The following is a 12,027-nucleotide window of genomic DNA, read 5'->3' as shown; positions in this document are numbered from 1 at the left end:
CTGACTTCTTTTTATTATTATTAGTTTCAGGTGTACAAAACAATGTACTAGACATTTATACCCCTCACAAAGTGATAACCTCCCCCCATCTACTACCCTTCTGACATCGCACACAGCCGTTACATTTCCACAGTCTCTATTCCTTATGCTGTGTTCCACTTCCTGTGAGTATAGACATATATATATATATACACACACATTAAGTTATAGTTGACATTTATTATTATTCAGCTTCAGCCTCAGGTGTACAGTGCAGTGATCAGGCATCTACACCGTCCCTGAAGTGGTCTCCCTAATAAGACAAGTGCTCCTGTGACACCCTACAAAATCTTTACATTATTGATTATATTCCCCAAACCGTCTTTCGTATCCCTGTGGTAACCTTGTGGTTACCGATTGTGCTCTCTAATCCCCTCACCTTCTCCCTTATCCCCACTCCCCCTCCCATCTAATATATATTTTCCTCTGTATCTCTGAGACTGTTTCTGATTAGTTCGTTCATTTATTCTATTCTTTAGATTCCACATATAAGTGAGATCATATGGTATTTGGACATCTGACTTATTTTTGATACATGCTTTACACTTACATTTCACAAAATAAACCTTAGTAAGTGGTATAACCATCTCTAGTCTACAGACAAGGAAAATGGCCACTCCAAAAGGTTAAAGGACCTCCCCAAAGCCGAGGCACAAATTCAGGCCTTCTGATTCCAAACCTTGTTCTCTTTCTGGGGCCTCCAAGGCACGGAGCTAGCAGGGTGCGGCCTGGCATTGACACAAGCATTAAATCACCTCAGTCCTAGGCACCCCTGCTAGCGGTAGAAGATATAAAAAAGAAAGAGCCAATCCCTGATCAAAAGGAATCTATAGTCTAAAGAGAAAGACATGTAACCAACTATCGTCTGTGGCGAGAATAAACAAGACAGAGTGATTAATTTCAAATAGGAAGGTTACTCTAAAATGATAGACGGGAAATACTGATCACCTCCAGGCAAGAAAACTGGGCACCTGAGGAACAGGGATAGGAGATCATTTTGTACGTTCCAATATTATATACTTGAATTGTGTGCCCTGCAAATCTATTTCCCATTAAATGACACTTTGAGGATACAATCAGCCAAATCCTGAATGTGGGAAATTCTAGAGGATAAATGATCTGGTTTGTTTAACAAATAAATAGCTCAAGAAAGAGGGTGGGAGGAAGGGAAGGGGAGAGAGGGAGGGAGGGGGAGAGAGAGAAAGGGAAATAGAAAAAGAGCAAGAAAAAGAAAATATTATAGATTTGCGACGATTTAGGAAACATCAACCAAACACAATACATGTAACTTGTTTGGATCCAGATTTGAACAAACCAACTTTAAAAAGACACTTTGGGGACCACAAGGGAGATTTAAATATGGGCTAGCTATTAGAGATTATTTAGGAATTATTCTTAATTTTGTTGGGTATGATCATGGTATTGTACTTAAGTTTTTTAAGGTCCTTATCTGTTAGAAATACATACTGAAGTACTTACAGATGAAATAATATGATGCCTGAGATGTGCTTTTAAATATTTCAGCAAAAAATAATAATAAATGAAAGAATTAATAAAACAAGATTGGCAAGATATTGACAATTTCTAAAGCCGAATGACGGTTCCATTGGGGTTCTTTATAGTACTCTCTCCTGTGGATGGCTGGAATTTCCATAAAGAAAAATTTAAATAAAAATTTAAAAATTAATTATTCCATCTACCTAGGATGATTGGGAAGGGGGTGTGTTTGAGCTGAGTCTGGAGGGATAACTAGGAATTAGATTCTAAGGGCCAAAGGGCATTCCAGGCTAAGCAAAGACACACAGATCTATCACAAACCTCTCTCTGGAGGAACCAAAGGTATCTACACTCGACCCCAACTCATCTTCCATGCAAGAAAAATGCCCACTTGCTTGACGCCCTAACTCTCTGGGACATCTAGTCATAGCATGAAACTCAACTACCCTGTTCCAAGTGTGTGGGGTGGACAGCTCCACTCAGAGGCCTACAAGAGGCCCCAGTGGAGACTTCAGAGGACAGGAAAACAATAACCTCTTTCGGTTGGGTTTTGCCTCCTGACAAAGCAGTTTGGAAGCCAGCTGAGCTATCTCAAGGACAGAGCTTTCATCCCTCCTGAGTCATCCCGGACTCCTGTGCTCCACACACACCAGCTGCCCCAACTATGCCTTAGAGGTTCATAGCCCCAGTACCACAGGATCCAGCTTGATGTCAGCCTAACAGTCCAGCCCATCGGCATCAGAACACCTCCAACGAGGAGACGATCCTCCCCTCCTTCCTCCCCAGCCCCCAGCCTCAATCCCCACCTCCAGCTGCCCACAGGAAGCTTATTGGCTTTGCAGCCACTTCAAGACTTATCCATTCCTGGTCTGGCTCAGGTGGGTCCCGTGGGTCCCTTACCTCAGATCGAAGCTGCAAGTACTCCTCTGAGCCATAGGGGACACTCCTCAGGGAGGTGAGATAGTCATAACTGATGACAGCTGTCTGTGAACCAAGGAAAGGGAAAGCTTAATACCCAGACATCAAATAATACTCTGCCCAAGAAGCACAGCTGCAGGCCATTGACACGGTGGTATGTTTAGAGAAGTAGACAGTTCTACCTCTGAGATGCTCTGCCCTCAGATCTTAGCCTGGCTGGCTTCTTCTGTCCATCAGGGCTCTGTACAAATGCCACTTCTACAGAGCCCCCATCTAAAATGGCCCCCATCCACCAGGAATTCTCAATTATTTACTGTAACACACCACCCTCCGAGATTACCTTGCTCATGTGTTTCTTTATACTGGACTGTTTCCCCCTGGCTAGAATTTCAGCTCTACAGGCACAGGGGCTTATGCTTGCTGTTCTTCATAACCCCTGCACCTTCTACAGTGCCAGGCATATTAGGTAAACGCTCAGTAAACTACTTGAATGAGTGCTGTTGAATAAACTTACCCACCTCTGTATCACAACCACACGTCATTTTCTATTATAGTTACATTTGCTCTAAAAACATAAGTTGTGATTCTCAGTCCCTTAGCCAAAACTCCAGAAGTCCTTTGTGAATCAGAAGATGACAGGCTCCCAGATGTCTCAGGCATGGAGAAGCTGTGGGGATTACTAGCCCAAACCTTCCTTTTTAGAATCGAGCAACTGAAGCCCCCAGAAGTTAAGGGGCTTACCAGGTTGACATTGACAGGAGTCTGTTCCTTTGTCTGCACCCCCAAAGCTTATATGTCATTCCACTTGACATATAAGTGCCAAAAAAATGCATACACATGACTTGTATTTATCATCGGTATACATTGAGTATTAAAATTTTAATACAGGTTTTTCCTTTCTTAAAATGTGTATACATTTTTTGGCACCCTCTCTATTTGATGAATGCCAACCACGAGCAAGACCCGGTCACTAACAGGTCCAGAAGGATGGGGAAGGCCAGAGCTCTGGCCTTTCAAGAATGTGGCTGATTTATGAAGCGCTGGTGAGAACCTTCCTCCCTTCTTTCCAACTATGCAAATCCCCAAGGTTCCATGAAGCCCTGCTCCCCCTCCCGCACTTACCCTGACTCCCAGCCCCAGGGCTCACTCCTGTGTCAGAGGTCCCAGAGCAGCAGCTGTCTTGAGTCACGCTTCTTGAGCCAGTGCATGACTTTAGACTGGTTTTTTGACCCATTCGTGTGAGCACTTCTCAGCCAGAAGCTCCTTCAAAGCTGTGTCTTGGGACATTTTGTGTCTACTCCTCAAATATATAAGACAACGCTAGGCCCAAAAAAGGCACTCAGCAAACACTTGGGAATCATATCATAGTCCACCAGCCTGCTTATCCATTTGTCTGTCTGGATTCTCTGACTCAGCTTACCCGAGAGGGCAGGCACCACATCAGGACCTCCCCTCTGAGCCAGACCAGGGAGAAGACTGACAACACTGAGTATTAAGGAAACGGTTAGATCACAACTGAAACAGACTGTGTTTCCGAGTCTGTCTACACCACGGGGAAGAAAGGACGAGCTCATCCCACCACACAGAGGAGGAAAGGGAGCATGAGGCATGTGGCGACCTACCCACACGCCAATGGGACAATTATAGGGGCATGTCTGGGAACGCTGCTTTCCACGGAGTTAAGAGGACATGATCACACCAGAACCATGTTCCTGGGCCACTGGAGAAAACCTGCAATGGCCACAGAGTCAACTCAGATGCTGTTAGTTTAGGGACTGGAGGGGACTCCCAGAGCTCTCCGAGGCCCAGACGCTTGGAGCATGAGGCCTGCATCAAGAACCGCTCCCACCAGCTGCCTGGAGAGAGACCACGTTTTCTGGCAGGAGGTAATCAGAGCTGCAAAGCCTTCCTTCCTAGCATTTGCTGAGGAATGCCGCCCTCTGAGACAGTCATTAAAATAAGATATCGAACCTAAAATGGAAAGGCTTCAAAACAGATCCATTCTATTTAACTTCAGGATGGCAGAGGTCATGCAGACAGGACTATAGGTACGGGCAGGTATATATCTACGCCTGTGTAACTGTACAGGGAGCTTTGCACACGTACGGGTATATGTGCATCCCCACATACATGTGACTAGTGTATCCATCAGAACACCTGCCAGTAACACTGTCATCGCTCTTCACCCCCAAAGTGATAAAAACCTACCGTAGCGACTGCTCTGCCCACCCTGACGGCGCCAAAGTCATTAGGGTCCAAATACTTGTTACTATAGAGGTAGAAGCCAGAGGCGGCAAGAGCCATGCTGGTCCATGATGCGAGCTTGAGAGCCCTTCTGGCCATGTCCCCCGACCCTGCAGAAGGAACGCAGAGAAAGAAGAACAGTGGAGTTTCACAGTTAGTGAGGCGGGGATTCAAATCCAGGCCCCGCCACTGAATAGGTCATTTTCTTAATCTCATTGCACCTCCATTTCCTCATTTGTAAAACGGGATGATACCTACCTCAAAAGCTGTTGGGATAAAATGAGATCGTGTATAGCATCGTACCCAGCACAAGTCAACCCTCAAAGTCACTCTTCCTTCAACAGTGCCAGGCATTATTCTAGGCACTGGGAGCAAAGGAAACAAAGCGAAGTTCTTGCTCCCATGGCACTTAATCTAGGTGGGATGACAGATCATAAGCAAAGAGACATAGAATATATCAGGATGTCAGCTGGTATAACGTGCTGAGAAGAAAATCAAGGAGGGTAAGGAAAGATGGATACGTGGCGAAGGATGCTATTTAGACAGGAAAAGTGGCAGAGCATGTTACCCCTCATGACGTGTAACTATTACTACACCACTAGGCACTCACAGGTGTCATTGGCCCTCCTGCCCAGGTCAGAAGTGGTCAGGCCACAGCCAACACGGCAGCTGGTCAGAAGCAGCCAGGTAAGCCCTCCACATTGGGCTGATTTTCAGTTAAACTGCCCTCTGTCCACACTGAGAGCTCCTTGAATGCAAAACACCATGACTGTTACTGTTCCGTCCACTCATACTCCTGCAGGATGCGTACGGTTAGGGAGTCAATGTCTACCGGCTGATTTGATCCATTTAATGACATGCACACTCCCAGTCACTGGGACTAAGTGGGCTCCTGGCTCCCTGACACCTGTTCCTACCCTACTTGTACCTGCTCAGTCCACCAGGTGGCTGCACGGTCACTCTTTGGGGTCCCTGCTTCCCCTTCGATTCCTGGGAATTCTATCAGACCACAGTCCTTGACCACGGCTGCAGCTCCCACCGGAGACATGCACCCCAGAGGCCTGCACCACCAACCACCTGCAAGTGCAAACCCTGCGCACACACGCAGGAAAATCAGGTTGTCACCTTGCTTGCTTCTGCTCCAGACTCAGTCTGAGGCCACCCCGCCGTGCTCTGTGGCCGTTTCCCCTTTGTATGAAAACTACTGCTACAGATGGCCTTGCGTTCATCTTCTTCAAAGTCTGTTTTGACTCATGCCTCATAATATAGCCCCAGAATTTTTTGAAAGTATTCACAAGTGCATCGTTTTCCATTCTTTGTTCAACTTACATTTTATACTGTTTCTCTAAACAGCAGATCGTTTATTTTTTGTTTGCATTTAATGTAATAACTTTGGATTTAGTTTTACTGCCTCCTTCTCTGCTTTCCATTCTTCCTACCTGCTCTGTTTCTTTTCTGCTCCTTTCTTGACTCTCTCTGGACTCAGCGCTTTGTATAATAGTGTGCTCTTTATTTTCTTTCTATCTCTTTATTTATGAAAACCTCCCCATCTCCACATCATTCTGTCACTTTTAATAAACCCAGGGTTCCTTTCAGACAGGAGAATTGGTGGTTGAGAGAGTGCACTCTGGAGTCCGGACGGCCGGGGTTTGAGTCCAGACTCTGTCACTGACAGCCTGGGCGAGCAGAGGCAAAGTGCTAACTCCGAATCCCGTTACCTTTTCTATAAAGCGGGGTGATAACAGCAGGGCCTACGTGATAGGGTGGTGAGGAACAAAGAAATCGTGGAAGATGTTTAGAAAGTTGCCGCCTACACGGTAAGAACACAGTAACACCTATTATTACCACCACTGTGCTTGTTGTTATTGTATTTCCTCACCCAGTGCCAGGCTTTGGTAAACGATCTTATTACTCCCCTGCCTGTAAGTTCCAGAGGATTTGTGCTTGCCCCACTTCTAACATCTGGCAAACGTCCATCGAGCCCTACCTTTCCACCTTGTTCTCTACACTCTCGGCCTGCAGTATTTTCTCAGAAAAGGGGTGGCACGCTCAGTTCACCCTCTGCCTTGTTTCTGCCAAGACACAGGTTTCCAATCAGAACCAGAAACAGGCTGCATGCCCTCAGCTCCTTACACACCTTCCTTCTTCAGGGTGATCATGCAAGAAGATCCAGGAGGGGTGATCCAGGCATCATGCTTGTGGGGCCAGCAGAGAAGCCCACGCTAAGGTAGGATGAGCTGGGAAGAGTCCCGGCTCTGCTGCTCACCAGCTATGTGACCTTGAGCAAGTCACAACCTCTTCGAACTTCTGTGCAGTCATCTACAAAAGGGAGCTCTTGAGGTACCTACCTCATAGGGTCACTGTGAGAATTAAATGAGATGCTGCTTTAGCAAAATGCCTAACATGCTCAGTAAATAAGACTTCCTTACTGTTGTTTTAAACGTCATTTCTTCTCTGAAAAGTGGAAGAACTGACATAGAAGAACTCCTAAAACCTCAGCATCCAGGATTTGGAACAACCTTGTACAGTTAATAAAGGAGGCGAGGAAAGCCATCACGTCTTGCCTGAACCACTCAACCATTCCCTGTTCCAAACACTTTCCCACATCCCAGCTAAGCTTCACGCTGTCACTTGAGTTTTCACCCTAACCCACGAGTACACTCCTATCACTCCTACCTCCCCTCCACCTACAAAAACTTCCAAATTCTCTAGTAAGGTATTCAAGGCCGCCATTGCATTCCTATCCCAACCCCCATTTCCAGCTTCATCTCCTAAAATATCCCTCCACACTCAATCCCCCATTGTCCGTCTATGAAGCTTTTATCTCTAACGATCTGCCCTTCCATCTGCCTCTTTCCCTAGATACAAAGGACAGAATTTCCTAATAAATAAGTCTGCACATAAAAACAAATGATGAAGTGAATGGGAGTGAATTTTTTCCCAATCTATTCTAAGCACGGAAACGTAAGTCCCACTGTGCATTCCTCTGCTCTTAAAGCTCCAGTGGCCCCCACCGCACTCAGATGAAGAGCCAAGGCCTTGGCATGACCTACGGGCCCTGACCTGACCTCATGCCCCAATTCCCTCCAGGGTCTCAGGCCTCTCCACCCTCCCCCTTGCTCACTTCCCTCCAATGGCACTGACCGCCTTACTATTTCTCAGATATTCTAGGCACATACGGGCCTCAGAACGTTTGCATTTGCTCTTCTCCCTGCCTAGAGCAGGCATCAGCAAACTATTTCTATAAAGGGCTACATAATAAATATTTTTGGCTTTGCAGGCTACAACGTCTCAGTCACAACTGTTCCACTCTGCATCGTAGTACAAGGCAAAAGGCAGCGTAGGTGATACATAAAGTAATGGGTGCGGGCAGATTTGGCCCTCAAGCTATAGTGTGTCAAACCCTGGCTTAGTTCATAGTCGGTGCTCCGAAAGTCTTTCCTGAGTGAATGAATCAGGGAATGAATAATCTGTACCCCCTGAGGCCTGTGCAGAGCCAGGACCAACTGGTCCCCTGGTGAGACTCACAAACCCATGGCTGACAATTCAAAGCCATTCTCCTCTAGTTGCCCCCAGCACCAGCTCCCAGCCACTGCTCGTCAAAACCTGTTCTCCTGGTGCACCATCCTCCACGTCTGTCCCTGTAGACAATGCAGCCAGCCCTAGGCGTGAGACCACCCCTGGGTGGGGTAGTGGCAACAAGGCACACACAACTCCCAAGACCTGGTTTTCATGCATATGTTCTCAGGAATAAAAGAGGTGGAAATTGGAAAACATAAAATAGAGGATTTAGGAGCCAAACTGTCTAAATAGACTGGAGCTGAAGATTTCCCTAAGGTGTCAGTGAGTCTTTAACAAGTTCATGAGTTACTTCCCTCGGGGTATGTGAAAAGACCCTGTCGGGCATGAAACATGTCTGTGGATGAAAAACACCTTTCATTATTAAACCTTTTGCTCATGAATCACCTGCCCTCTTCTGTTTACTTGCCTTTGACTTTCACCTGAGTTACCTCTCATAACAGCACACACTTGGGGAGTGGGGGAGCCTGAGGCCACCAAGACCCTAAAACCTAATCATTCGATAATATTAGCAATAACTAACCTTTACAAAGCCCTTTGCACTCATTATCTCATTACATGTTCCACACAACCCAGTGAGGTGGGACAAATGTTATCATCAGTCCCAGGTATAAGGGAAGAAACCAAGGAGCAGAGGTGAGTGAATTGCCCCAGGTGACTCAGCTAGTAAATGGTGTGGTAAGAGCTTGGGCCCTACTCTTTGTGGCACGTGACCTCCTTGACAGGCACTCCCAGACTCTGTCCACCCATGTTCTTAGGACTGTTCGTTCACAAGCATCCGCATCAGTCACTGCAGGCTAGGACTAAGATTTCTGACCCTCTACTGTACCCAAGCAAGCCAAGCTTGAGGAAGATGCTGCTTGGAGCCCCGGAAACCAACACGTCACAAGAGCAGCCAAAGCACCTTACTAGAAACAACCGATTCCTGTCTACGAACCATTCAGGAGAGCTGTGTTCTTGTCAAACCTATGATAAGAAGAGAATCTATCTCACTGCACCATAGGGAACACCCCAGTGGGTGATGAAATGAGGCAACAGGAGAGTCTAGAAAGTTCTACAAGTGGAAAGTTGACGGCCAAATGAAATGTCCATTCCCTGGACAGACCTAAGTGGGGAACGAAGTACTTCCTGTTCATGGTCCAATACGTAGCTAGGCCTTTGCAATGTCCATCTATCTTCAACCTCCTCCCCATGAAACATTCTGGGACAATAAGCCTGGAATCACCTCACCCTGCTTGTTGCACAGGTGAGAATGGCCACCAAGAAAAGGCACTTAGGGCTCTAATTCCATTAATCCTCTAAAATAACCATAGCCTCCTTCCATTTCCTAGACAATTAAACAAATGAGCATTATTTTTTCTGGTCTGCTCCCAAGACTGGAAAACGCCCAGTAACATCATTGGAGAGAATGAACATGAATACAGGTGTGTCTCTCCAAACAAGAGAGCACAGGGTAAATGAGAACAAGTGGCTTGCTGGGCCTTGAGATGATGGGTCACTGGAGTCCCTCTGACATGGAAATCTAAACCCACAAGGTTTATTCAGTGAGTCGAGAGGAGGGAAGAGGGAGAGAATGGATGCCGGAATCAGGCACTATTTTTATCTTACAGATCCCTTGTCTGACAAGAAAATGTGTATATCAGAAAGAAATGAAATGCAAACTCTCCCAGCAGAGGTCAAATCTTGCATCTGTGAGAGCTGTTGAAAAATAGCCAAGCCAGTAATGACACAGTAAGATAGCATATGATGTATGTAATCTAGGAAGTGTAGACCATGTGAAAATCTGTCTGTAATGTGGGGGAAATTAATACAAATATGCACATGTTTACTATAACTACAGTTAATTGGCAAAAAGGACAGAAAGGCCCAAAACTAGATGTACAGAGTTGACGCTTTAAGTTCTTAAGATTTTTTTCCAATAAAACAGAATTTAAAAGTACCGTATTTTGCTGTGTATAATGTGCTCCTGTGTATAACGTGCACCATGGTTTTGGCCAAACATTCAGGGAAAAACATCTTTCGTTTTAATTTTTTAATTCGAATTTTTGTTTATATTTAGGTACTTGCTTTTTGTATTACGAAGGAAATTTAGTATTTATTTACTATACTTTTAACTCATAAGCATAAAAAAATTTAAAAATTTATCTAGATACGGAATTAGTACTACCCATGTATAATATGCATCCTGATTTTTCCCTCACAAATTTGGGCCAAAAAGTGTGCATTATAAACGGCAAAATACAGTATGTCCCCAGACCAGCAGTATCCCCATCTCCTAGGAGTATATTAGAGATGCAAATTCTTGCTCCCCAGACCTACTGAATCAGACGGAAATTTGGGGAATGGGACCCAGTATTCTGTGTGGTAACAAGCCTTCCAGGTGATTCTGACGCACCCTAACGTATGAGAACCACTGCAATAAGAAAATGCTTCAAGAAGTTTCCACAATGTTACTCAAGTAAACTTGAAAGTTTTCTATTACCCTCCCCCCATCAGTTTAAAATCCTTTAATAAATTTCACAATAAAATCCAACTTTCGTCGTGAAAAACAAAAAAGAAAATGCTTAAAGAAAACGTGAGAAGGCACAGATAAACTCTTTCACTTTCAACTGAGCAACTATTTCTTGGGCACCCACGAAGGGCCGATCATCAGGGAGGTGATGGAAAAACACTTGTTGAACTGAACGCCTTCCTAGTCAGTAGAAAGTGAATGCCACTTAACGTGGGGAGAGAGCTGTACTAGGTGTCCTCTAAAGGCTGCTCTCCATACACGGGCTGTCATCCGCACACAAGTATTGTGCGACCCGGAAGCGCAGGGCCCCGCCAGGTGCTGCAGACCAGGAGCGCTCGAGAGCGCGCCGACTATCCAGGCGGAGGGTCGGGATATGCGCGTCGGCACCTCTCTTGTCCAGGCCAAGCTCCACTGCCAGCTGCCTGCGCCTTGGCGCTCACAGACCACCTAGGACTAAGGACGTCTGGATAAGCCATCTGCTGTCCTCCAGCGTCAATTCTACTACATGCAAGACTGCGCCACCGAAGTAGCTCGTCCACGCTTCAGCTCACTAGTGAGCCAGGCTGGAGAGTCGCCGCAGAAGGGGCGGGGCATTGCCAGTTACCCGAGCCACGTGCCCGCGCCCCGGGTGACAAGGTCACCGGCTGGGGTTTCCTCTCTGCTTCCCAGGTGTCTGCAGTTGCGGGAGCTGGGGGGAAAGGGGAGCGCCAGCGAATCTACATTGGCTCCCCAGCGCTCCACGCGCCGTGCGACCCTGGCGGCCTGCGCTCTGCGCCCGCCCCCGAGGGGCCGCCCCTACTCACCCCGAGGGAAGCGGATCTGCGGCGCCCGGCTTACCGCCGCAGCCGGGTAGCAGGAATTCTCAGGGAACGTAGCTCTACGCCACCCCCTGATGGCGTTCAGTTAAGCAGAGGCGCCACGCGGCCTGCCGGGATTTGTAGTTCTTGGTTCCGTAAGCCTCCAGGACCTCGGACAAAGAACCACCACGGTCTCGGTGGACCGCTTCACCCGGGGGTCACAGACACTTTACCTTTCATATGGCCTTGTTTCTTTGCCTGGTCCGCTGACACGGAATCTTCCTTAAAACTTGTTTTTCAAGAGGCTTTCCAAATAGGTCATAGATTCGTGTTCAGTGGAGGATGGAGTTATGTATGGGTTTGTGTATTTTCAATAATGTATTAGAACAAATAGGTGAGGAAGAAATTTACTGCCAGTTGCTGAATAGTAAGAATGTGCTG

General features: G+C 46.6%; 1 protein-coding gene across 4 annotated transcripts in view; it reads right to left on the bottom strand.

Annotated features, from left to right (window-relative positions):
* ADCK1 (aarF domain containing kinase 1) overlaps positions 1-11,699 on the bottom strand; it is a 110,760-nt gene extending 99,061 nt beyond the window's left edge. For 3 of the 4 annotated variants that reach the window (XM_019733657.3, XM_019733659.3, XM_019733660.3), the window contains exons 1-3: positions 11,593-11,699; positions 4,663-4,808; positions 2,437-2,520 (exon numbers count right to left, since the gene is read on the bottom strand). In XM_019733657.3, the coding sequence (XP_019589216.2) occupies positions 2,437-2,520; positions 4,663-4,797 (219 nt within the window). In that variant the 5' untranslated portion in view covers positions 4,798-4,808; positions 11,593-11,699. Of the gene's footprint in view, positions 1-2,436; positions 2,521-4,662; positions 4,809-11,294; positions 11,550-11,592 lie in introns of those variants that run through there. The other variant, XM_019733658.3, reaches the window with a different exon arrangement.
* Between the last annotated feature and the right edge of the window lie 328 nt (positions 11,700-12,027).

The sequence above is a fragment of the Rhinolophus sinicus genome, chromosome 3 (genome assembly GCF_057876585.1).
Source record: "Rhinolophus sinicus isolate RSI-liver-muscle chromosome 3, RSI-T2T, whole genome shotgun sequence".
Taxonomy (NCBI): Eukaryota; Metazoa; Chordata; class Mammalia; order Chiroptera; family Rhinolophidae; genus Rhinolophus; species Rhinolophus sinicus.
This window is presented reverse-complemented; position numbering and strand designations above follow the sequence as displayed.